This window comes from Oncorhynchus mykiss, chromosome 27 (assembly GCF_057628025.1).
Source record: "Oncorhynchus mykiss isolate SJ-2025 chromosome 27, ASM5762802v1, whole genome shotgun sequence".
NCBI classification, from domain to species: Eukaryota; Metazoa; Chordata; class Actinopteri; order Salmoniformes; family Salmonidae; genus Oncorhynchus; species Oncorhynchus mykiss.
This window is the reverse complement of record NC_143048.1, coordinates 25,588,628-25,615,691: the sequence shown is the minus strand read 5'-3', so window position 1 is coordinate 25,615,691 and position 27,064 is coordinate 25,588,628. Positions and strand designations below refer to the sequence as shown.

Sequence of the window (27,064 nt, the reverse complement as noted above, 5' to 3'; positions counted from 1 at the left end):
ATTTATGATCAACTGGTCCAATGATTCAGACAGGGCATACATGAGACCTTATGCATGCTACAGGACAGTAACATGCATGATAGAACAGCACCTATGAGTTTAGAATTAATTTCAACGAGTCATTCTAGAGCTGAGACCTTTTGACAGACACGATATTTAAACATATGAACATGAAAATCCTAAACTTTATGAACAACATGCAGAGAGGACATATCTACTTTTAAAGTCCGCTGCCTATGATGAAGCGTGAATTATCCGGAACTGACGTAAAAGGGCGAATGATGTGGCACAAATTGGAAGTCAATGTGAAATAAATAAGTATAAATAAGTGTTTGCCATCTTAGATAAATTAAGGTTTGTTTTAGACTGTTCAGAGGCCAAAGGCAAAGATGAAATGACAGCTGGAACAATCATATTGGTTTGTCTTTCCTTCCAGAGATATCCCCAGCGGCTTCCGGATTGATAACATTCTGACAAAGATGGTGGCTAAATGAAGACATCTAACTCAGGCCGTTTACCTTCGAAAAAAATGTCCCAGTTCCGGTTTGCTTAAGGGGGTGGCTCTCAATGCGATAGCAGCTATCGGTTTAGTTCACTGACTGTATATGAACAAAAACGATTAGGGAGTTGGATGTCTTGCTTCCTCTTCCGTCTCAGATTTTGATCCGTTTCCGCCGCCATTGCAGGTTTGGACTGAGATCAGTGTTTAAGACACTGCCATCCATCCATTCCGGCAGTGGAGAAAACGCATAAACATCCGGGGGCTACACTTGACATATTTTGGAAAATATTCCCAATAACAGCTTGCTTGGACGTAAATATTCACTGTCTGACTACGATTTACGAATCAGTGAGCGAGGAGGTCGTAGCTAGCACGGTGCTAACCTAGCCAGCTAGCTTTTTAGCTAGAATTCCAGGACTCCGTAGAAGCAAAGGAAAACCGCAATGGCTCAAATACTACCTATTCGCTTCCAGGAGCACCTGCAGGTATGAAAACAATATAGCGAAATACTAGTCGTGGCGAGGGCTCGTAACTATCGCACTAAACCCCTCCAGATCTTTATCGGTTGCTTGACGATTTTTCGCTAACTGTTAGCTAGCTAAGCTAACTGCTGGCAGTCCAACACCCGCAGCGAAATGAATGACCTCTCCTCCCCGTTGCCATATTATGCTAGCTAGCTAGCTAGCGAAAAGACTAGCACAGTGACAGTGAACGTTAACTTTCTGTGGTTGCCATCAAATGTAACGTTAACTGCTTTTATATGATGGCTGCTATTTTGATTTTAATTGGCCTGCTAACTCAAACATATGTCATGTTAAGTAATGGCCAACTACTTCACTAGATAGATACGTTTCTGTTTGACAGTCCATTCAATAACAGCCAGATAGATACATTTAGCTATTTCTGCTAGTGTTGACACTGATCTTAGATTACCCCTACCCTGACATTCAAGTGAGGCAGTTGTTCAGTAAACTAAAATGGTTTAATCCACAGACCAATGTTCTATGGTTAAAACAACATGGCTTCCTACAATGCCTAGCTAGTTAGTATTATTTATTTTGATGTAGTTGCTATATCTATGGCCATAGGATGATAAAGGGGTAATGGGTTTGAGTCAGTACAAATGGATAGCTACAGTACGAGTTATCATCAACATTAAATCTTAATCTCTGCAATGATCATTAACCTGTGCATGCGCCTTAAGGTCGGTTAGCCCACTGAACTAAAGTGTTGGCATTAGTTCCAGGACAGGACCCAACACGTTTTCAGTTCTCAGACAAGATCCCTCACTCATCATGCAAGCGTAGTTCACTGAACCACCTCTGCTACACAGTCACACTAGCAATTGTTTTTTTCAATCAAAATCTTTCTAACAATGTAATTCCATTTCCTTTAGCTCCAGAACCTGGGGATCAACCCAGCTAACATTGGATTCAGCACCCTGACTATGGAGTCTGATAAGTTCATCTGTATAAGAGAGAAGGTGGGCGAGCAGGCACAGGTTGTCATCATTGATATGGCTGACCCCAACACTCCAATCCGTAGGCCCATCTCTGCAGATAGCGCCATCATGAACCCTGCTAGCAAAGTTATTGCCCTCAAAGGTAAGGACTTCCACTGAGCCTGACTTGTTTCCTTTGACTGAACTAATATGGACAGATGCTGTGTTTTTAACAACTTAATTCTCCCAAACTAAGTGGCTAATTAACTTTCACTGCTGTAGGCCATCATTTTCCTATGTGTTGCTGTCCTAATATTAAAGGGAGTTTGTGTACGTACGATTTTGTTTGTCAGCAAGTTAATAATCTAGGCCTGTCACATTCTGCTTCACCTGTTAATGACCATATACAGGCCTGTCCATTTATTTTTTGTTTAAAAAAATCAGAAGTAAAACTGCTTGTGAGTTGCAATTTATAGTCTACATTTGAAACAATTTGAACCCCTTTTGTACACTGATAAAATTGTCATACTATCATGAATGCTTTTTCTATTTTTGCTTGTTTTTGCTCTTTTCGTTTCTTAATGCTTTCTTATATGTTTGCAGACGGTGAGTTGGATTTTATATATCATGAGTTGTGGAAGTTGTAATCATGTTTGCACTGTGTTGGAATGTCTGCCCAGTACTGTATATGTTCTGTTTACATAGGAAAGAGTGTTCGAAAGTAGAATGGAAGCACAAGGGGATTGATTTCAAAAAACAGGAGGCTATAGGGTAAATGGCAAACAGAATAGGGATGTTCAAGGGAGTTCATCAAGACCTCTAGGTTTGAGGAAAAAAGGGTTAAAGTAAAAACATCTGACAATACCTTGTGCACCTTTTATATTGCACACTACTGTCTCAATTGCGTAGAGGTCAAGGCTAATGCATAGGCTGAGCCAGTGAAACATTCCTCTGAAGCAAGATCCTTATGATAACTTTTGATAATGTATTATTCATTCCCCTATTATGACTATCCAGTTTGAGAGCTGGTCTTGGACTATAGGCCAAAATAGTCATGGATTGCATGATTTTTGTCAGTGCATCCTGGGCTGCAGTGTAAGAACCTTGCATTCATAGACAAAGTGTATTGCAGATTAGATTTCAAGAAAATCAGATATGCAATGCAACATTTCAATACTAGACTATTGTAGAACATTTATTTGTATTTGTTGATTGATTAATATTGATTTGACATTTTATGTATTCTATTTTAAGCGTTCACTTGTCAGACAAGAGACACTACTGACCAAAAGTATGTGGACACCTGCTCGTCGAACATCTTATTAAAAAATAATGGTCATTAATATGGAGTTGGGCCCCCCTTTGCTGCTATAACAGTCTCCACTCTTCTGGGAAGGCTTTCCGCTAGATGTTGGAACATTGCTGCAGGGACTTGCTTCCATTCAGCCACAAGAGCATTAGTGAGGTCGTACACTGATGTTGGGTGATTAGGCCTGTCTCACAGGTCTTCGGCGTTCCAATTCATCCCAAAGGTGTTAGATGGAGTTGAGGTCAGGGCTCTGTGCAGGCCAGTCAAGTTCTTCCACACCGATTTCGACAAACCATTTCTGTATGGACTTCGCTTTGTGCACGAGGGCGTTGTCATGCTGAAACAGGAAAGGGCCTTCCCCACACTGTTGCCGCAAAGTTGGAAGCACAGAATCGTATAAAATGACTTATGCTGTAGCATTAAGATTTCCCTTCCCTGGAACTAAGGGGCCTAGCCCAAACCATGAAAACATCCCCAGACCATTATTCCTCCTCCACCAAACTTTACAGTTGGCAGTATGCATTGGGGCAGGTAGCATTCTCCTGGCATCAGCCAAACCCAAATTTGTCTGTCGGACTGCCAGATGATAACGTGTGATTCATCACTCCAGAGAACCCATTTCCACTGCTCCAGAGTCCAATGGCGACAAGCTTTACACCACTCCAGCAGAAGCTTGTCATTGTGCATGGTGCTCTTAGGCTTGTGTGCGGCTGCTCGGCCATGGACACCCAACGAACAGTTATTGTGCTGACGTAGCTTCCAGAGGCAGTTTGGAACTCTGTAGATAGTGTTGTGGCCGAGAATAGATTATTTTTACATTCTACCTGTTTCAGCACTCGGCGGTCCTTTTCTGTGCGCTTGTGTGGCCTACCACTTCACGGCTGCGCCATTTTTGCTCATAGACGTTTCCATTTCATGATAACAGCACTTACAGTTGACCGGGGCAGCTATAGCAGGGTAGAAATTTTACGAACTGACTTGTTGGAAAGGCGGCATCCTATGACGGTGCCACGTTGAAAGTCACTGAGCTCTAAAGTAAGGCCATTCTACTGCCAATATTTGTCTACGGAGATTGCATGTCTGTGTGCTCGATTTTATACACCTGTCAGTAACGAGTGTGGCTGAAATGGCCAAATCCACTAATTGAAGGGATGTCCACATACTTTTGTGTGTACAGTACCAGTCAAAAGTTTGGACACACCTACTTGTTCCAGGGTTTTCCCTTATTTTCACAATTTTCTACATTGTAGAATAATTGTGGAGACATCAAAACGATGTAATTGCACATGGAATCATGTACTAAGCAAAAAAGTGTTAAACAAATCAAAATATATTTGAGATTCTTCAAAGTAGTCACCCTTTGCCTTGATGACAGCTTTGCACACTCTTGGCATTCTCTCAACCAGCTTCATGGGGTAGTCACCTGGATTGCATTTCAATTAACAGGTATGCCTTCATGCGTGTTGGGACACAGTAGGGGTGGTATACAGAAGATAGCACTATTTGGTAAAATACCAATTCCATATTATGGCAAGAACAGCTCAAATAAGCTAAGAGAAACGACAGTTCATTGTTACTTTAGGACGTGATGGTCAGTCAATACGGAAAATGTCAAGAACTGAAAGTTTGTTCAAGTGCAGTCGTGAAAACCGTTAAGTGATATGATGAAACTGGCTCTCATGAGGACCACCATAGGAAAGGAAGACCCAGACTTAACTCTGCTGCAGAGGATAAGTTCATTAGACTTACCAACCCCAGAAATTGGCAATTAACTACACCTCAGATTGCAGCCCAAATAAATGCTTCAGACTTGATGTATCAGGTACATCTCAACATCAACTGTTCAGAGGAGATTGCATGAATCAGGCCTTCATGGTCAATTTGCTGCAAAGAATCCACTACTAAAGGACACCAATAAAAATACTTTCTTGGGCCAAGGAACACAAGCAATGGACATTAGACAGGTGGAAATCTGTCCTTTAGGTATGAGGAGTTAAAATGTGAGATTTTTGGTTCCAACCGCCGTGTCTTTGTGAGATGCAGAGTAGGTGAATGGATGATCTCTGCATGTGTGGTTCCCACCGTGAAGCATGAAGGAGGAGGTGTGGTGGTGCTTTGCTGGTGACACTGATTGTGATTGACTTATTTAGAATTCAAGGTACACTTAACCAGCATGGCTACCACAGCATTTGGCAGCGATATGCCATCCACTAAGCGCAAACCAGATGGGGACTATCATTTGTTTTTCAACAGGACATTGACCAAAAATGCACCTCCAGGCTGTGTAAGGGCTATTTGACCAAGAAGGAGTGTAATGGAGTCCTGCATCAGATTACCAGGACTCCACAATCACCTGGCCTCAAACCAATTGAAATGGTTTTGGGATGAGTTGGACTGCAGAGTGAAGGAAAGGCAGCAAACAAGTGCTCAGCATATGTGGGAACTCCTTCAAGACTGTTGGAAAAGCATTCCAGGGGACTACCTCATGAAGCTGATTGAGAGTACAAAGCTGTCATCAAGGCAAAGGGTGGCAAACACTTTTTTGGTTGCTACATGATTCCATATGTGTTATTTCATAGTTTTGATGTCTTCACTATTATTCTACAATGTAGAAAATAAGAAAAACCATTGAATGAGTAGGTGTGACCAAACTTTTGAAATAGTACTGTGTATATACAGTGGCAAGAAAAAGTATGTGAACCCTTTGGAATTACCTGGATTTCTGCATAAATTGGTCATAAAATTTGATCTAATCTTCATCTAAGTCACAACAATGGACAAATAGTCTACTTAAACTAATAACACACAAACAATGATATGTTTTTGTCTTTATTTAAGACACTATGTAAACATTCACAGTGCAGGGTGGGGAAAGTATGTGAACCCTTGGATTTAGTAACTGGTTGACCCTCCTTTGGTAGCAATAACCTCAACCAAACGTTTTCTGTAGTTGTGGATCAGACCTGCACAACAGTTAGGAGGAATTTTGGACCATTGCTCTTTACAAAACTATTTTAAGTTCAGCAATATTCTTGGGATGTCTGGTGTGAACCGCTCTCGAGGTCATGCAACAGCATCTCTGTCCGGTTGAGGTCAGGACTCTGACTGGGCCACTCCAGAAGGCGTATTTTCTTCTGTTGAAGCCATTTTGTTGTTGATTTACTTCTGTGATTTGGGTCGTTGTCATGTTGCATCACCCAACTTCTGTTGAGCTTCAATTGGCGGACAGGTCTAACAATATCTTGCAAAATGTCTTGATAAACATGGGAGGTCATTTTTCTGTCGACGATAGCAAGCTGTCCAGGCCCTGAGGTAGCAAAGCAGCCCTAAACCATTAAGCTCCCTCCCCCATATTTTACAGTTGGGATGAGGTTTTGATATTGGTGTGCTGTGCCTTTTCTTTCTCCACATAGTGTTGTGTGTTCCTTCCTTCCAAACAGCTCAACTTTAGTTTCATCAGTTCACATAATATTTTGCCAGTAGTGCTGTGGAACATTCAGGTGCTCTTTTGCGAACTTCAGATGTGCAGCAATGGTTTTCTTTGGACAGCAGTGACTTCTTCCATGGTGTCCTCCCATGAACACCTTTCTTGTTTAGTGTTTTACATATCGTAGACTCTTCAACAGATGTGTTAGCATGTTCCAGAGATTTTTTAAAGTCTTTAGCTGACACTCCAGGACTCTTCTTAACCTCATTGAGCATTCTGTGCTGTACTCTTGCAGTCATCTTTGCAGGACGGCCTCTCCTAGGGAGACTAGCAACAGTGCTGAACTTTCTCTATTTCTAGACAATTTGTCTTACCGTGGACTGATGAACATCAAGGCTTTTAGAGATACTTTGTAACCCTTTCCAGCTTCATTCCAGTCAACAATTCTTAGTCTTGGGTCTTCTGAGATCTCTTTTGTTCGAGGCATGGTTCACATCAGGCAATGTTTCTTGTGAATAGCAAACTCAACATTTTTTAGTGGTTTTTAAAGTGCAGGGCAGCTCTATCCAACATCTCCAATCTCGTCTCATTGACTGGACTCCACATTAGCTGACTCCTGACTCCAATTAGGTTTTGGAGAAGTCATTAGCCCAGGGATTCACATACTTTTCCCAACCTACACTGAATGTTTAAATGATGTATTCAATATAGACAAGAAAGATACAATAATTTGTGTTATTAGTTTAAGGACACTGTCTATTGTTGTGACTTAGAGGAACAGATCACGTTTTTTTTTTTTACCAATTTATGTAGAATTCCAGGTAATTCCAAAGGGTTCAGATGCTTTTTTTTGCAAATGTATAATGTGAGTGATCAATGTGTCATTTCTCTTTGCATTAGATGGGCTAGTTTTATTTTAAAAAATGTAGCTCTGATTTTGTAGTCCAGGTGTATAGCATTACACAACAGGAACTGTAGGCCTATAGACTTTTGAGTGGTGAAATTTGTTAACAATATCAGGTTCATCAGAGGCTACAGACACAGGAAATTAATGAATAGGAAACCCTTTCCTTGCTCCAATAATAAGCTAGTGATTGGAAAGCCTGAAATGGAATGGTTGTCAGTCAGTGCATCCAAAGACACTTCTCGTACGTCATCGCATCAGTTTGTGTTTTGTGGTCTTGCGTTATTCAGCATTCAGACCCAATCCCAAACTTCTTAATTCATCTCAGGATGAGCATACTGTGGTTAGGAATCCTGTAGAGCTGCTTGAACTCCCTGAAGTTCACCTATGACTAGGCACATACAATAGTAGGACTTTTTAACAGTAATTAATGGATGACCTTATACAGTTCCATCAAAGTATTCATACCCCGTGACCTATTCCACATTTTGTTTTTACAGCCTGAATTCAAAATTGATTAAAATAAATCTTAACCATCTACACACAATACCCCATAATGGCAGTGAAAACATGTTTTTAGAAATGCTTGCAAATTTTATTGAAGTATTCACACCCCTTTGCTATAACACTCTAAATTGAGCTCAGGTGCATCCAATTGCCTTTGATCATCCTTGATATCACTACAACTTTATTGTAGTCCACCTTTTGGACAATTCAATTGGTTTGACATGTTTTAGAAAGAAACACACCTTTCAATATAAGGTCCCACAGTTAACAGTGCATGTCAAAGCAGAAACCTTACTGTTGTCGTGTCTTTGGCATCATTAAACTGAAGATTAATCTTTATCAAATTACTCTCTGTTATTATTGTTACTTGATTAAACTGATTAATCATGTAACTGTAATTAACTAGGAAGTCGGGGCACCAAGGAAAATATTCAGATTACAAAGTTGTAATTTTCCTAATAACTTTTCAGATATTTTCATATCGGATCAATAGTCTTCTGATTTAATGAATTATTTATTTTACCTCACGTTAGTCTCATTCCAAACGTCGTAAATTGTTGGTTATCTGCACGAACCCAGTCTTCACTGAGTCATCCATACATCGTCTTAGTAAATAAATGATTTAACTAAGTAATTCACAGAAATGCATAAACAAACAGTAGATAGTTACAAGGAAATGATAACGGAGTTTCCCTAGTGGGATAACTGGCATCGGCGGCTTGGTGTACAAAAGGGAAGTTGGGGTCGTCTGAGATAAGACAACACACAGTTGATAATTATAACAATTGAAATGCGAATCCTTTGCACATGAACACTCACTCATTTGGGAACAATTGCAATCAATATATATATTTACGCTCAGTGTGTTGTCGGGTCTCTGTTGAAAAGTTTGTTTCTGTTGGAGAGTGTCCGTCCTCTCTCTGTCGTGGTTAGAATGGATAGTTCAGAGTGACATTCATTCATGTCGTTATAGAATAGATGTTTCGGCGGTTGTCGGTCTTCGCATTCAATGATACCGAATTCCTAGCTGCAGACTAGTAATTAATATCAAAGACTTGTTCTTATTCTGTCTGTATCGATAGTCTAAGAGTTTAACCACATGTCATGGTTAAAAGATAAACAGCGTTATGGTAATGTGGCTGTATTGTCTCCCATTAGTTTCACAAAATTGTACCAAACGGACCAGTTCGTAGCTGAATTCTTCACCGATCTTTTATACCTTCTCCAGAACATAAATGTTGTTCGGACCTCAAGTTCTGTGCGGTGGAAGAAATTCCTTTGTTCTCTATGAATATCCACTCTGTCTCTATACTGTGGCCATGAGGAGATAATCTCCTCTAGGAATTTACGACCTCTCTCTGACCACAGCAGCCTGGGTGTAGGAGACAGGGAGAGGGGGATGGGGCTTGCTGTACCCAAAGAGGGCAACGTCATGACAATGTGAAGTCCAAGGATTTGTCCATAGATCTCCACAATAGAGTTGTGATGAGGCATATGTCTGGGGAAGGGTATTAAGCCATTTCTAGTGTGTTTTAACATTTCCAAGAGCACAGTGGTTGCCATCATTGGCAAATGGAAAAAATATGGAACTACCCAGACTCTGCATAGAGTTGGCCATTCGACCAAACTGAGCAACCGTGCAAGATGGACCTTGGTCAGGGAGGTGGTCTAGAACCCAGTGACCACTGACGGATCTATAAAGTTCCTTGACTGAGATAGGAGAAGCTACCAGAAGGACAACCGTGTCTACAGCACTTCACCAATATTGGCTTTATTGGAGAGTGGCCAGACGGAAGCCACTCCTGAGAAAAACGCACATTACCGCACATCTGGAGTTCGCAAAAAGGCACGTGAAAGTCTAAGAGCAAAAGATTTCTTTGGTCTAATGACAAATGTAAATATTTGGCCTGAATGCAGAGAGCTATGTCTGGAGAACCAGGCACAGCTCATCACCCTTCTAACACCATCCCTACATGAGGCGTGGTGGCAGCAGCATGCTATGGGGATGCTTTTCAGCGGCAGGGACTGTGAGACTGGTAAGGATGGAGGGAGTCAAATACAGGCAAATTCTTGATGAGACTCTGCTTCAGAATGCAAACGACCTTAGACTGGGGACAAGATTTATGTTCCAACAGGACAATGACCCTAAGCATTCAACCAAAGCAACGCTGGAATGGCATCAGAACAAGAATGTGAATGTTCTTGAGTAGCCCAGCTAAAACCCAGCCTTGAATCCCATTTGGAAATCTGTGGAAAGGCTTGAAGATTGCTGTTCACTACTGCTCCCCATCTAACTTAACAGTGCTTGAGGGAATGGGAGATCTCAAATTCCAGATGTGCAATGCTGATTGCACATATCCAAGACAACTCAAAGCTGTAATCGCTGTCAAAGGTTCTTCAACAAAGTTTTGACTCGGGTGTGAATACTTATGTATGTCATTTTCAATAAATTAGCAACATTTCAAAATATCCTGTTTTCCCTTTGTCATTTTGGGTTATTGTGTGTAGATGGGTGAGAAATCTATTAACACCATTTTCAATTCAGGTTGTAACACAACAAAATGTGGAATAAGTCAAGAAGTGTGAACTTTCTGAAGGAACTGGAATGTAAATGATCAGTTCAACCAGTCACTAGTGGTTGCTGTTTATTAGCCTCATGTGGATTGGTGATGTCTTATCTTTTTTTTGTATTGAGTCTTTTCCTTCCTGAATGCAGATCTTACCACGTTATTGGTTGCCCGTCGTTGTGGTCTTGCTTTCTGCATTGCAAGTGCTATTTTGTTTGGTCATTTGGTGGCACTCGCACCAAACCATGACTACCACTATTTCTAAATCAAGTGAAATTTGGTATTACAGTATTTTCATTTCCCCTCTAGTCTGTTTGTGTGTGGTGATTACTAGTTTACATTAGTTTGTGGATATACAGTGTTAGATCATCATATTGCTAAACCTTTTAATGTGTGAATTTTCAGCTGCAAAAACCCTCCAGATCTTCAACATTGAGATGAAGAGCAAGATGAAGGCTCACACCATGACTGATGACGTCACTTTCTGGAAGTGGATCTCCCTCAACACTGTAGCACTGGTCACAGACAACGCCGTCTACCATTGGAGCATGGAGGGAGACTCCCAGCCAGTCAAAGTCTTTGACAGACACTCCAGCCTAGCAGGCTGTCAAATCATCAACTACCGCACTGACGCCAAACAGAAATGGCTGCTTCTCATTGGGATTTCAGCACAGGTACTGAAATAGAGGGAATTAGATTGGATTTATGGTTGACGCTAGCTGTATTCTACTGAAGTGACTTGCGTTTTTTTTAAATGAGTTTGTCATAGAAGTTAATCCGTGTGAGTGTCAACACTAATGTACAGCAATACACTGACCTGATAGATGCTAATAACTTGCTTTTTGGCTGTTTTGAAGCTTGCACAGCATTATGAAATGTTCTGCCCTGATAAGGCTTAATGTACCTCTGGAAAATACTGCTGTAGCACAAGCTCTTGTACAGTATGTGTATTCCTTCATTTTAGCAAAACCGTGTGGTGGGAGCCATGCAGCTGTACTCTGTGGACAGGAAGGTGTCCCAGCCCATTGAGGGCCACGCCGCCGGCTTCGCCCAGTTCAAAATGGAGGGTAATACAGAGGAATCGACACTGTTCTGCTTCGCTGTCCGAGGGCAAGCTGGAGGAAAGGTAGGAATCTCCAGCTTGGACATGGAGTACTCAAGGAGGGCTGGAATGGAATGGAAAAAGAAAAATGAGCAAAGAAGACCGGGAGATGTCTCATTGTTTTTGTTTTTTTCCTCTGAATGTGTTTTTGCTTTCCTAGTTACACATAATTGAAGTGGGAACCCCACCAACAGGCAATCAGCCGTTTCCAAAGAAGGCAGTGGACGTGTTCTTCCCTCCTGAGGCCCAGAATGACTTCCCTGTAGCCATGCAGGTACTGGAACCACTTCACAGACAAGAACTCAAACCTGTTCCATACAGTCATGCAGGCCCTCTGCATTAATACCTGTTATGCTACAGCTTCTGAAGCTTTGTGTCCCTGCTCTCTGTCCTCTAGATCAGCTCTAAGCAAGATGTTGTCTTTCTTATCACCAAATATGGCTACATCCACCTGTATGACCTGGAGACTGGCACCTGTATCTACATGAACCGGATCAGCGGGGAGACCATCTTTGTTACAGCCCCACATGAACCAACCGCTGGCATCATTGGAGTCAACAGGAAAGGACAGGTATGTCTCCACTGGGTAAATCGGAGTGTTTTAGTCCTTTTATCAGGAGTAACCAGATGCCAGTGAGCTGATCAATGAGTTTCCTGTCCAAAACACACAGAGCCATTAAATATTCAGGAGGATGGAAAGCTGATCCATGTCTGTAGAGCCTACTGCTCCAGGTCTCCTCCTCAGAATTCACAAACACTGTATACTGTACCTGATGGCTGAGTCCCATATATGTGACAGTGGAAAAACAGTGTGTGGAAGTGTGCTTTTGTCAATTTAAAAATAAAAATGGTATTATTTTTAGCCTTTTTATTTAACTAGGCAAGTCGGTTAAGATTTTTTTTATTATTTTCAATGACGGCCTAGAAACAGTGGGTTAACTGCCTTGTTCAGGGGCAGAACGACAGATTCTTCTTACCTTGTCAGCTAGGGGATTCGATCTAGCAACCTTTCGGTTACTAGTCTAACGCGCTAACCACTAGGCTACATGCCGCCCCAAATTGACGTGTGTGTCTGTCACTTGGTGACCTTGGCTGAGGGAAGCCTTGTTTAATACTGATCTAACGGCACCTCCAGCAGAGAGCAGCATGTGAAACACAGTTGGAGATCCTGTCAGGCCAGGTGTCCTAATCTCCTTAAAGCTCCTGGCTCTCTAACCCTCCAGTCTGCTGCTCCTTTATATCTTAATGTAACACACACACACAGGGCCATGGAGCAGTGTGTTTCTGTGTAGTTAATTCACAAATGCTATTCTCTAGTCTAGCAACATTCTTTTTACACGTTCAATTAAATTCTGAATAAATATGTGAGTTTAACAAAGGAATTATATACCAGTTTTGTTAAATTTGTCAGTACATATAAACTAATGTAATAGTACACATATTTTAATGTCTGTGTAGTAGTGGACTCTCTAACCCTGTCTGTGTGTTAATGTGTTTGTCCAGGTGTTGTCAGTGTGTGTGGAGGAGGAGAACATCATCCCCTACATCACCAACGTGCTCCAGAACCCAGACCTAGCCCTGCGCATGGCCGTGCGCAACAACCTGGCTGGGGCCGAGGAGCTGTTCGCCAGAAAGTTCAACACCCTGTTCGCTGCAGGGAACTACTCTGAGGCTGCCAAGGTGGCCGCAAACGCGCCCAAGGTACTGCCAATGCACCAAAACGCACAAACAATTAAAATCATGATCTGGTAAATGTTTTTGGGATGATATTTCAGCTGCCTTGTGTATAATAAGGTTTCTACTACTACAGTCTTCTATCTATCATGTTCACATTTTTTGAAAGTCAAAATGCTCCTTTCCTCCTCCTCCCCAGGGTATCCTGCGTACCCCGGACACCATCCGTAAGTTCCAGAGTGTGCCGGCCCAGCCAGGCCAGACCTCTCCACTGCTGCAGTACTTTGGCATCCTGCTGGACCAGGGCCAGCTCAACAAGTTTGAGTCTCTGGAGCTGTGCAGGCCCGTCCTACAGCAGGGACGCAAGCAGCTGCTGGAGAAATGGCTCAAAGAGGACAAGGCAAGGAAACCATAGTTATCATAATAAACTGAGACTATAGTTGTCGCCTACTGTTGAGTTTGGATGTTCAACATTGAGCTTAACAGTTTTATTTTCCAATTATGTATTGCTCAACATATAGCACTGGGCTTGTTCAAATATCCCTGTAACTATTTGGCTGGCTAGGACTTTATTCGTGACAGTGTTGGTTAGGGATTTATGAAAATTGCATGTGTTTTTTTTTAATAGCTGGAGTGTTCAGAGGAGCTGGGGGACCTGGTGAAATCAGTGGACCCCACTCTGGCTCTCAGCGTCTACCTCAGGGCCAACGTGCCCAACAAGGTCATTCAGTGCTTCGCTGAGACCGGACAGTTCCAGAAAATTGTCCTCTACGCCAAAAAGGTTAGTTGTGGTGTTTCTATCTTTCTAAGTCCTTTCCAATATAACATTTGACTTGACACAAAATGGAATTCTTTAATATGGTCAATTTAGATTGTATTCCGTTTTTAACTAACTGATGCGTTTTCCGTATTTCCCTTCTAGGTGGGCTACACTCCAGACTGGATGTTCCTGCTCAGGAATGTGATGAGGATCAGTCCAGAACAAGGCCTGCAGTTCTCCCAGATGCTGGTGCAGGATGAGGAGCCCCTGGCCGACATCACACAGGTCAGACGGCTAAACGTCTTCACCACCTCAACCATTCATTTATCGTCCTATTTCCCTTACATATACAAAAAACACCTTGTTCAGTGCTGCGCTGTGAGGTGCTGTATACAGTAACATGATTGATGTGTGGTAGCTGATGTATTGTCTGTTTCCCTGTTCAGATCGTTGACGTGTTTATGGAGTATAACCTGATCCAGCAGTGTACCTCTTTCCTCCTGGATGCCCTGAAGAACAACAGGCCTGCTGAGGGGCCTCTGCAGACACGCCTGCTGGAGATGAACCTGGTCCACGCCCCACAGGTACACACACATCACACCCCATTCCACACAGACCCAACACTTACACAGCAATTGTATGCATGTTTTTTCTTTTAGTGCCACACTCTTATTTACTTCTCTTCCACTGACTCGTGATGTCATGGATTTTAAATTAATGTATGATGTTTTTTTTCTGCTTCAGGTGGCTGATGCCATCCTGGGCAACCAGATGTTCACCCACTACGACCGTGCCCACGTTGCCCAGCTGTGTGAGAAGGCTGGCCTGCTGCAGAGGGCTCTGGAGCATTACACCGACCTGTACGATATCAAACGGGCTGTGGTGCACACACACCTGCTCAACCCTGAGGTATAGGACACTATCTAACACAACCACACACTGCATGGAATAGAATGTCCTGGAGTGTTCATGGTCTTGGTGAACAAGTGTGTACTTGCTGTGTTTTGCTCTTAATAAGCATAAGATTTATCGACTAATGTGTGCATTCTGGTATTTTTCCTGTCTGTGCACTGACTCTATGTATATTGACTCTGTCCTGCAGTGGCTGGTGAACTTCTTTGGCTCCCTGTCAGTGGAGGACTCTCTGGAGTGTCTTCGGGCCATGCTGTCGGCCAACATCCGTCAGAACCTGCAGATCTGTGTCCAGGTGGCCTCTAAGTACCACGAGCAGCTCTCCACCAACTCCCTCACTGAGCTCTTTGAGTCCTTCAAGAGCTTCGAAGGTAAGCAGACCATACACCTGACGCAAACCACCTAGTCTTGTCCTCACCTGCATGGAACATGGTCATGACTGTCTCAACAACCACATAGTTGTTCATCCTACCTCTCTATCTATGGGGACTAAGTTCTGTCTCTATTCATTCCAGGTCTGTTCTACTTCCTGGGTTCCATCGTTAATTTCAGCCAGGACCCAGAGGTCCACTTCAAGTACATCCAGGCAGCCTGTAAGACGGGACAGATCAAAGAGGTGGAGAGGATCTGCAGAGAGAGCAACTGCTACGACCCCGAACGAGTCAAGAACTTCCTCAAGGTAAGGAAGAGAAGTAGGCATACTATAGTATGACATCACAGCTTACTTCAGTCTTTATTTGGTTAATTACCCTGAAAGCCAAGTCTAGCTGTTAGTTTGATTCTGTGAGCTGATATCAATATTTCCTCTCTTCACAGGAAGCTAAGCTGACTGATCAGCTCCCCCTGATCATCGTGTGTGACCGCTTCGACTTTGTCCACGACCTGGTCCTCTACCTGTACCGCAACACCCTGCAGAAATACATTGAGATCTATGTGCAGAAGGTACATAAACTCATATTAACCTGCGTAACAGCTTTTTGTTTGTATACACACACACACACACACACACACACCATTGTACGATATGTGAATTTTCTATAAGAAAAATGTGTTTGTGTGTCAGGTGAATCCCAGCCGTCTGCCGGTGGTGATTGGAGGGCTGCTGGATGTGGACTGTGCTGAGGATGTGATTAAGAACCTGATCCTGGTGGTGAAAGGACAGTTCTCCACTGATGAACTAGTGGCTGAGGTGGAGAAGAGGAACAGGTAAGGACTGTGGGGACCGGGAGAGGGATGTCTCAGCCCAGACTGGCTTTATGCTGTAGTGCATTTAATTGTGACATTACTTCTGAAAGAGAAAGTAGGATGAAGGGGTGCTGTTTGACCCACTTAAAAGTGTAAATATATCTAGTTTATGAGCACCTGAAACTTGAAGATGTGTATATATTTGTTGGCTCCAGACTGAAGCTGCTTCTGCCTTGGCTGGAGGCCCGTATCCATGAGGGCTGTGAGGAGCCAGCTACCCACAATGCCCTGGCCAAGATCTACATCGACAGCAACAACAACCCAGAGCGCTTCCTGCGTGAGAACACCTTCTACGACAGCCGCGTGGTGGGCAAGTACTGTGAGAAGAGGGACCCCCACCTGGCCTGCGTGGCCTACGAGAGAGGACAGTGTGATCAGGAGCTCATTAATGTGAGTGGGGAAATAAGAATGACATTTTTACTTGACTAATACATTGAAATGTTAATTTTACACTGTTTGCGTATGTTTTCTCTCAAATACTGATCATCTTACATTTCCTGTACAGGTGTGCAATGAGAACTCTCTGTTCAAGAGTCTGTCTCGCTACCTGGTTCGCCGTAAAGACCCTGAGCTGTGGGCCAGCGTGCTGCTGGAGAGTAACCCGTTTAGAAGACCCCTCATCGACCAGGTATGGACCTGTTCCTGCCTGTTTGAAATGCAAACCTCATCCTCACTAAAACCATGGCCCAAAATGTTCTGTGATGTCCCACCAAAACGTTGCTTATATTTCGCACGATGGTTAAATTGTTATTTGTGACTTGTTTGGCTATAAGTTTGCAGAATGGTGACTATTCTCTCCATTCTGGAATGACGTTTGTTTTCTTTCATTCAGGTTGTTCAGACAGCCCTGTCTGAGACACAGGACCCAGAGGAGGTGTCCGTCACAGTCAAGGCCTTCATGACTGCAGACCTCCCCAACGAACTCATTGAGCTGCTGGAGAAGATCGTTCTGGATAACTCGGTCTTCAGTGAACACAGGTACTAGGGCTACTGAAGCTCTGCTACCTGTGCTCACTGGCAGACTGAGCTGTCCATTGTGTGTCTGCTCTTTCAATATCAGGCTTGTTTGTAACTTTAAACTTGTTGTTTTAGTTTGTCATGCTGAGCAGAGTTCATCTGTGTTTTTATTCAGAAACCTGCAGAACCTGCTGATCCTGACAGCCATCAAGGCGGACCGTACCCGTGTGATGGAGTACATCAACCGCCTAGACAACTACGATGCCCCCGACATCGCTAACATCGCCATCAGCAACGAGCTCTTCGAGGAGGCCTTCGCCATCTTCAGGAAGTTTGACGTCAACACCTCCGCCGTGCAGGTCAGTGGTTGAGTCTTTTGCTCTGGCAAATGGACCATTGACCAAAATGTTGCTTGTTCAATTCCCGTTGTGGGCAATGCTACTGTTCTGTCTGAATTCTATGGATTAAAAGGTGAACTTGACAAAAGTCATTTCTGTGTGTTTTTAGGTTCTGATTGAGCACATTGGGAACCTGGACCGGGCCTACGAATTTGCTGAGCGCTGCAACGAGCCTCCAGTGTGGAGCCAGCTGGCCAAGGCTCAGCTGCAGAAGGGTCTGGTGAAGGAGGCCATCGACTCCTACATCAAGGCTGATGACCCCTCTGCCTACATGGAGGTGGGCCAGGCTGCAGCCCAGAGTGGTAAGAGACAAAGAAAATTATCCACGTATTGTCCAGCATACAACCAACATTAGGGTTTTTCAATGTAGGCTTGCTATTGGAGGGGAAGGTATTCACCTGCATCCAATTTGGGGGGAAAGTAGTCTGGGTATCAGTCTCTAACATTCCACTCCTTGTGTCATATGCTAAAGAGACGGGACTTCCTGTAATCTCAAAGTTGCAGAATCCAGGCTAGGGGAAAAGGGTTTAGTGAAGTAAATATAAATGTTCCTCTACTATCCTCAGGTAACTGGGAGGACCTGGTGAAGTTCCTTCAGATGGCCCGTAAGAAGTCCCGTGAGTCCTACGTGGAGACAGAGCTCATCTTCGCCCTGGCCAAGACCAACCGCCTGGCTGAACTGGAGGAGTTCATCAATGGACCCAACAACGCCCACATCCAACAGGTACACTCTGAACACAAAATACACATACTGGCGCATACACACACCGGCATACCCCCACACACGTTTACCTGACACATCCTTCTCCATCACTGCTGACCAGTATCATACCTTTTTCTTATGAAGTATTTCTCTATTCCAGGTGGGTGACAGGTGTTATGATGAGAGGATGTATGATGCGGCCAAGCTGCTCTACAACAACGTGTCCAACTTCGGGCGGCTAGCGTCCACCTTGGTCCACCTGGGAGAGTACCAGGCCGCCGTGGATGGAGCCCGCAAAGCCAACAGCACCCGCACCTGGAAAGAGGTGTGCTTTGCCTGTGTGGATGGAAATGAGTTCCGCCTGGCACAGATGTGTGGCCTGCATATTGTTGTCCATGCTGATGAACTGGAGGAGCTCATCAACTACTACCAGGTAAGGCCCATTTGGTTCAGTTACTACCAATATTCTCTCCCATAGCAATTGCCTTATCCTGGCCAGAGTTAAAGAAAATAATTTACCAAATCATACCATAGCATGTGATAAATGTGTTTTTAATGGTCCTGTGTTAATTGAAGATCCATGGTTGTGTTTGTCTCTAGGACCGTGCTTACTTTGAGGAGCTGATCACCATGCTGGAGGCAGCCCTGGGTCTGGAGCGGGCTCACATGGGCATGTTCACCGAGCTGGCCATCCTCTACTCCAAGTTCAAACCCCAGAAGATGAGGGAGCACCTGGAGCTCTTCTGGTCCAGAGTCAACATTCCAAAGGTAAGAGAGAGGAAGAACGCTACGAGATAGATGTCTATATGCAAGCGGATTGAAATTATCTGCAAAGTCTTTATATTTTGATATTTGTTCATATGTTATTTGAATGCAGCAATGTGTGTGATTTAGTGATTCATATCTTTGTGTGCTGTTTTTGGGGTGGGTGACGATAATGTTAATGTGTGTCTTCAGGTCCTGAGGGCTGCAGAGCAGGCCCACCTGTGGGCGGAGCTGGTCTTCCTCTATGACAAGTATGAGGAGTTTGACAACGCCATCCTCACCATGATGAGCCACCCCTCAGATGCCTGGAAGGAGGGACAGTTCAAAGACATTGTCACCAAGGTAACTGACTGACTGCAACAACACACAAGCTCAGCATGTCATGTTTTAGATTTGCAAACATTTCGTATTGGTTGTTGTCATGATCTATTCCTTGGTCATTGTATGAGGCCAAGTATTTGTCACTGACTAGAAATCCACATCCTGCAGCTGAATGTATGAGGCTTGTGATTCCAGGTGGCCAATGTGGAGTTATACTACAAGGCTATCCAGTTCTACCTGGAGTTCAAACCATTGTTACTGAACGACCTGCTCATAGTGCTGTCACCACGACTCGACCACACCCGCGCAGTCAACTTCTTCATGAAGGTACTAGGATGCTACTCTGTCCATACTTGATAGCTTCTTGTATGGCAATCCTTGGTATTCAGAACGACCTGCTTGACTGTTCACTGACTGGACTTTTCTCTGTCCACCTCCAGACCAAGCAGCTGTCACTGGTCAAGCCGTATCTGCGGTCAGTGCAGAACCACAACAACAAGGGTGTCAATGAAGCACTTAACAACCTCTTCATCACAGAGGAAGACTATGCGGTACTAAGATCTTTTAACATAAGCTTAGTTTTTCATACTTTGGCGAGAAGAATCTGTGAAAACACTGAAATTACCATTGTGAAAAGAGAAAGTTCCTTTGTTGAAAAAAAAAGTCTGCATTCATTTTCTGTCATGCAGAAATGACTTTCTCTCTTATTGTTACTCCTCTGTCCTGTCCAGGCCCTGCGTGCCTCCATTGATGCCTACGACAACTTTGACAACATCACCCTTGCCCAGGGCCTGGAGAAGCATGAGCTGATTGAGTTCAGGAGGATCGCTGCCTACCTCTTCAAAGGCAACAACCGCTGGAAGCAGAGCGTGGAACTCTGCAAGAAGGACAAACTCTACAAGGTTTGTCCTTAATAACATTGCTTTTTGACGTCACTGTCTGAATTCTTTCCCTGTGTCTCCCTTGTTTTGATGTGTATGTCTGTGGTGTTTTGTGTGTAGGACGCCATGCAGTATGCGTCTGAGTCGAAAGACCTGGAGCTGGCTGAGGAGTTGTTGGCCTGGTTCCTGGAGGAGGACAAGAAGGAGTGCTTTGCCGCCTGCCTCTTCACCTGCTACGACCTGCTGAGGCCTGACGTGGTGCTGGAGACGGCCTGGAGGCACAACATCATGGACTTCTCCATGCCCTATTTCATCCAGGTCATGAGGGAGTACCTCTCCAAGGTGGGTTAGGTTGGCCATGCCTTGGATGGCAGATCACCCCATAGGGTATTTTATACAGAGTGTGGTAAGGGTTTTTTGTGCTTAGGTTATCAGTGTCTACAGTGAAAAGTAGGTTACTATTAACATGGTGAGGCAATTCGTTGTCAGGTGATGTTTTTAATGTACCAATTTACCTTTTTGAGGAGGTCACCTTTTTAGGATCTTGTAAACAACCACAACTTCAGCCGATCACATCCTCATCCTGTTCCGTTTCTCTCAGTCATGTTACCGGTAATCATGTCTTCCGTTTTGATTTGGGTTTTCATCTCTGCTACTTTTCCATACAAATGTTAACGTCAGGAGATTCATACTGCTTAGTATTCTTCCATGCCACATATATTTGTCATATGGCAAGAAATAACAGATATCACTTCTTGTGGTAGAACATAATGGTAGTATCGGCTATAGTCTGCTGGGATCCAGGACAAACAGGAAGAAATAGACTGCTATGTAGACCAATTGTACATAATTATGCATGTTGTATGATGATTAGTGTAATGATATTTTAAAAACAGGTCTGCTGATATAATATATCTAACTTGAAAGTACCACATTTGTATCAAAAGTGGCTTATTTCCATCTCTCACTGAGTTTTTTTTTTTTTTTTTTTCTCTCTGTGATTCCACGTTTGTTTGTTCTCTCTGTTGGGAGAGAGTTGGTTTTGTTTTTCTTCTTAAGTTGCCTCTCTGAATTCCCTTTCAGGTTGATGCGATTAAGGAAAAGGTGAAAGTCCAGTCCATTTCCAGTCATTCTTTTTGACCCTCTGTAGTCTGTAGTTTGGAGGAGTGAAACTAGAGGAAACTGCATGAGTCTGTCCCCTCCCCATGTCACTGCTGCTTCTGACTCCACACCTTGACTAGACCCAGAATGGTCTGGAGTGGGGCTCTCCCACCCTGCCTCTGGGGAGCTGCTGGGCATGCTGGGGTTTGGGATGGCTCTATTAGCTATTGCTCTTTGTTCCAGGGTTGAATCAGTGACTGACCAATCAGGATTCAGGAACTCATTCACCCCAGCAACACCCAAACAGAGGGATGTTTAGTTCCGTTCCATTGAGGCTGCCCACATAAACCAGCAAACTCAGTAACTGTCCAGGAGCAGGAAAGGAGAGCTCTACTCTGGATAACCTACTGTAGTCAGACAATACTCTCCCTTAGACCTGTAGATACTAATGAAAAACGACCACTGTCTGTAATATCACTGGTCTGCTGTTGGCTTGAGGCTGTGATAATCTCTACCACTTGCCATTTAGTGGTCAACCTTGGTAGAGTACTGGGGTTTGATTTGTACTGAAATGAATGCTGAAACAGCCCTGGGACCACATTGAATGTGGTTTGACCAGAGCTTAGGGCCAACATTGTTCAATTTTGTCCTTTTATAGTGAAGTAATGTAGCCTCATATTTGGGCTATGCACAGCTGGAGACAGCTGCAAAGTGGGAGAATAGAACACATTGTGTATGGAAATTTTGATCATTCTTTCAGAGTACCCTTTTATGTAACGGTTTACGGAATTAACTCTCAAAGTAAAAAATGCCTAGTTTTAGATGTCACAATTTGTCGAGGATATTTACATGTATGGAGATGTTTTTTGCATTTTATTATAATTGTGTTCCTTTTATTTGTTATATTAGTTGTACTGTAGTGTCTTTGCTACTCCAGAACTGTAAAGTGTGGTCTGTTCAATGACAAGTGGGGTACTGTGTGTACATAGTGTGTAGAACGTGTGTAACATACCTCCATTGTATTCAGGGCAAGCATGCGTTTCCCCCGCCCATAGCATTAGCAGCATTTTTGGACAGGCTTGGAGACATTGTTGTTGGCTGTGCCTGCTTCTGGACGCCTTGACTGGCCGTACAAACCATCCCTCCATCCTCTCACTCCCTCCACTGTGGCTCTCTGCCTTTCTCATGCACTCTTCTAAACAGAGAAGTGACCTAACTGCTGCTTCAGCATGTATCTTTCCCCTTCAATGAACCTACAGCCTGTTTACCTGCATCTTAAAACAATGTACTGACTGTTTTGGCAAGTATGTAGAGAACTGAACCCTACGTTGTGATCTGACAGGAGAGAAGTATATTCATAGATGACTTATGGTTTTGTTGAAGTGATCTTGTGAATTTTCAGGATGCATAGGTTGTGTATGTCTCTCATATTCAAGATGCTGCTTGCTTGAACCTGTGAATTGTCAGTCTTGCCTTTTCTTTTACAATTCCTGCTCTAAGCTGCTTAACTAATCAAGCAGACCAACATGATAAAGATTTCCCTTATTTGCTTCTTACTGATCATTTTAGTATAAATCTAATCTTTCCATTTAGAACTTTTTATTATTATTGAGGTTTCCAGTTGATTCATTGAATCTGTTTGTTCAACTTCATGGTAGGGAAAGTTTCTTGTTGGTGTTAGCATTGTGATAGTGCTTGTAATCCCTGGTAGTTATTTTTCTGTGACGTTGGCCCATATTAGAGCTGTTGAAATGGGTTTGGTTCTCTACATACTGTCCAAACACATGGAAATAGATGCATCTGGTGGCTGGATGGTGGGACCATCTTTATTTATTTGTATTTACAGTGCCTTCGGAAAGTATTCAGACCCCTTGACATTTTCCACATTTTGTTAGGATTCAGCCTTATCCTAAAATGTATTAAATAGCTTCCCCCCCATTAATCTATACACAATAGCCGATAATAACAAAGCAAATAACAGGATTTCTTTTACATTTTTGTTAATTTATTTTCATTTATTTAATCCATTTTAGAATAAAGTTGTAACGTAACAACGTGGAACAAGTCTAGGGGTCTGAATACTTTCCTAAGGCACTGTGTGTATGTATACAGTACCAGTCAAAAGTTTGGACACAGCTACTCATTCAAGGGGTTTTCTTTATTTCTACTATTTTCTACTTTGTATAATAGTAGTGAAGACATCAATTATGAAATAACACACATGGAATCTTGTAGTAACCAAAAAAGTGTTTTAAACAAATCTAAATATATTTGAGATAATTCAAAGTTTCCACCCTTTGCCTTGATGGCAGCTTAGCGTTCTCTCAGCTTTTGCTTCATGAGGTAGTCACCTGGAATGCATTTCAATTAAGAGATGTGCCTTGTTAAAATTGTATTTGTGCAATTTCTTTCCTTCTTAATGCGTTATAGCCAATCGGTTGTGTTATGACATGGTGGGGGGGGGTATAGCCTTATTTGAAAAAAGACCAAGTCCATATTATGGCAAGAACAGCTCAAATAAGCAAAGAAAAATGACAGTCCATCACTATTTTAAGACCTGAAGATCAGTCAATCTGGAAGTTTTCTAGAACTTTGAAGTTTCTTCAAGTGCAGTCGCAAAAATCATTAAGCGCTATGCTGAAACTGCCTCTCACGAGGGCCGCCACAGGAATGGAAGACCCAGCGTTACCTCTGCTGGAGAGGATAAGTTATTTAGAGTTACCTGCACCTCAGATTGCAGCCCAAGTAAATGCTTCACAGTTCAAGAAACAGACCCATCTCAACATCAACTGTTCAGAGGAAACTGCGTGAATCAAGCCTTCATGGTCAAAATGCTGCAAAGAAACCCCTACTAAAAGACACCAGTAAGAAGACTTGGTTGGGCCAAGAAACACGAGCAATGGACATTAGACCGGTGAAAATCTGTCCTTTTGGTCTGGAATCCAAATTTGAGATTTTTGGTTCCAACTGCCGTCTTTGAGACGCAGAGTAGGTGAACGGATGATCTCCACATGTGTGGGTCCCACTGTGAAGCATGGAGGAGGAGGTGTGATGGTGCTTTGCCGTCTGATTTATTTAGAATTCAAGGTACTCTTAACCAGCATGGCTACCACAGCATTCTGCAGTGATACACCATCCCATCTGGTTTGCGCTTAGCAGATTATCATTTGTTTTTCAACAGGACAATGACCCAAAACACACCTCCAGGCTGTGGTAAGGGCTATTTGACCAAGGAGAGTGATGGTGCTGCATTAGATGACCTGGCATCCACAATCACCTGACCTCAACCCAATTGACATGGTTTGGGATGAGTTGGACTGCAGAGTGAAGGAAAAGCAGCCAACAAGTGCTCAGCATATGTGGGAACTCCTTGAAGACTGTTGATTAAGCATTCCAGGTGAAGCTGGGTGAGAGAATGCCAAGAGTGTGCAAAGCTGTCATCAAGGCAAAGGGTGGCTACTTTGAAGAATATAAAATATATTTAGATTTAACACTTGTTTTGGTTACTACATGATATGTGTGTTATTTCATAGATTTTATTTCTTCACTATTATTCTACAATATAGTAAAAATAAAGAAAAACCTTTAAATGAATAGGCGTCAACTTTTGACTGGTACTGTATGTATTAGTGTTCTGTTTAGGCTTAGCTGTGTGTATCTAATCTGAAATTAGACTCCTTTACAACCCTAATGCTGGGCTGTCGTGGTCAAGCTTGGTAGCTAGTATCGCCAGTAGCCACTAGTAACAGTGCCTGACTAAAAAACCCTCCCACACACCGTAGCATGGCCTGCCTCTTGCGGCCTGTTTAAAAAAAAATCTTGACTTTATTCATCTCTGCCTGTCAGGAATGGTCCCATCGGCCAGCCAGTGAAATAACCCAGAGGTCAGTTATATTGGCATCTCATTAGAGCTCCCCTTGCTGGTTGTGTCTGTGGTTAACATGCTCACCTCTCTCCCTGCCTCTCAGGTCGACAAGCTTGACGCCTCCGAGTCCCTGAGGAAACAGGAGGAGCAGAACACAGAGTCCCAGCCCATTGTTTATGGTATGGTGGCCTGACCTCTACATAACCCTGCCGCTCTATTGGTTGAATATGTTAAAGGGGGTCTATAATGCTTTGAAGTTGTAGCACCTGGGCAGTGTTAACCCTTTGGAGTTTGTTTGTATATTAGTAGTCTTGTCACGAAGCTCATGCTAGTGTCCTGTGTTTGTGTTGCAGGCACGCCCCAGCTCATGCTCACTTCAGGCCCTGGTCAGGCTGTGCCCCCCCAGCCTGGCTATGGAGGCTACGGCTACCCAGCAGCACCCACCGGCTACGGCCAACCTCCCCAGCCTGGCTTTGGCTATGGCATGTGAACGCCCACCACCCCTGACCCCTTAGTCACCTGTTTGTCTCTCCTTGTGTTCCTCACCAGCTTACCATGCTCACAATAGGGGATACAAACAACAAGAACCTGCGCTCTTTTAAATTATTTGTATTATGTTCTCCTTTAAACTGCAATGGACTTTTATTTGTATTGTTTTGAACAGAAATTTGACCTTTTTTCTTCACATTCCATTATTGACTACTTAACACTTACTAGAATGATGTTTTTTTTATGGGGTTATATGTAAGTGGACTTGAGAAAGAAGCAATTAACTTTTTTTTAAGTAGTTGGAGAAGCATCTAATTTGCACTCTCGTGAGAAGAAACTAATATAGAAACTCTTAATTTTGATGTACTGAACGTGTGAACAGCTTACATTGTCTATTCGTCTGTCTGTATAATGCATTTCATTATTGTATATTCTGAAAAAAGGTTACATATAATATTTGAACATATATTGCCACTTCAACACTAAGTAACAATAGTATATTCTGCACAGGCGTGTAGCTTTGAGTTTGAAATGCGTACGGACGTATGTGTCTGAGTGTGTGTGTGTGATCTAAATAAGAATTTTAACCCCCCTTGTTCTATACTGGCTCTCCAGTCAACCCCAATAGATGTTAGTCCTCCTTTGTTGGCTCCATGTGTTTAATCTAGGTGACCTTCTGTTGTGCTGTGTACAGTGCTTGTGTGAGACTGTGTATGTGCAGGGGGATCGAAGGCTGACTCTTCAGACCTGTACGTTTGTATTTAGTCACCACCCTCCTTGTGCTGAGGTCTGTGTATGCCAGGTGTTGTGGTGTTCTAGGTCACCATATTTTTGTGTGTACAGAAGGATCGTTTAAAAAAAAAAAAAAAAAAGTGGAGATCTTGCTCGTCGTCCTCGACAGCCCTGTCCCGTTTGGTTCGGTCAGTGCGATTGGCTCTGAGAACAAATGGAGGACTTGGAGGACAGGGCCGTTCTCCTTTGGTGTCCTAATGTCAACTTGTTTAGATCAGTAACACTCCTTCCTGTAGGTTATGTATTTCAATGGTTATTATGAAGAATTAGTTCAGTACTACAGCATACAGTTCTTTGTCAAGAATGGTCTGAAATAAAAGCCTGTATTTACCTTGATGTATTCCCAAAGTGCTTTGAGCTGTGTGTGTGTAAAGTATCATCCTAATCTCTGAACATTCCTTTATAATATTAACAATAAAACATTTTCATAAAAACCATGCTG

At 43.1% G+C, this 27,064-nt stretch overlaps 1 protein-coding gene across 4 annotated transcripts; it reads left to right on the top strand.

Annotated features, from left to right (window-relative positions):
- Positions 1-246: 246 nt before the first annotated feature.
- On the top strand, positions 247-26,958 carry LOC110507841 (clathrin heavy chain 1). Of its 4 annotated transcripts, XM_090223741.1 has the most exons (33): positions 247-987; positions 1,899-2,106; positions 11,063-11,331; positions 11,622-11,783; positions 11,920-12,033; positions 12,157-12,330; positions 13,263-13,460; positions 13,633-13,833; positions 14,062-14,214; positions 14,356-14,478; positions 14,640-14,777; positions 14,938-15,102; positions 15,296-15,476; positions 15,621-15,784; positions 15,922-16,047; positions 16,169-16,311; positions 16,506-16,740; positions 16,856-16,978; positions 17,183-17,328; positions 17,483-17,666; positions 17,815-18,007; positions 18,272-18,429; positions 18,569-18,841; positions 19,009-19,176; positions 19,366-19,515; positions 19,690-19,821; positions 19,935-20,045; positions 20,226-20,396; positions 20,496-20,717; positions 21,459-21,479; positions 25,323-25,360; positions 25,445-25,520; positions 25,695-26,958. In XM_090223741.1, the coding sequence occupies exons 1-32, from the start codon at positions 946-948 to the stop codon at positions 25,473-25,475; spliced, it is 4,917 nt and encodes a 1,638-aa protein (XP_090079867.1). In that variant the 5' UTR covers positions 247-945; the 3' UTR covers positions 25,476-25,520; positions 25,695-26,958. The 4 variants fall into 4 exon arrangements, with proteins under 4 accessions (XP_090079867.1, XP_090079869.1, XP_021443871.1 ...); XM_090223743.1 differs by lacking the exon at positions 21,459-21,479; XM_021588196.3 differs by lacking the exon at positions 25,323-25,360.
- Positions 26,959-27,064: the final 106 nt, after the last annotated feature.

What these genes read in the sequence shown, in the direction of transcription:
- LOC110507841 (XM_021588196.3), top strand. Translation starts at nt 946, where the DNA reads ATGGCTCAAATACTACCTATTCGCTTCCAGGAGCACCTGCAG. An exon ending in TCAACACCTCCGCCGTGCAG is followed by an intron (nt 17,667 to 17,814) that starts GTCAGTGGTTGA and finishes GTGTGTTTTTAG; the next exon opens with GTTCTGATTGAGCACATTGG. An exon ending in ACAACGCCCACATCCAACAG is followed by an intron (nt 18,430 to 18,568) that starts GTACACTCTGAA and finishes TCTCTATTCCAG; the next exon opens with GTGGGTGACAGGTGTTATGA.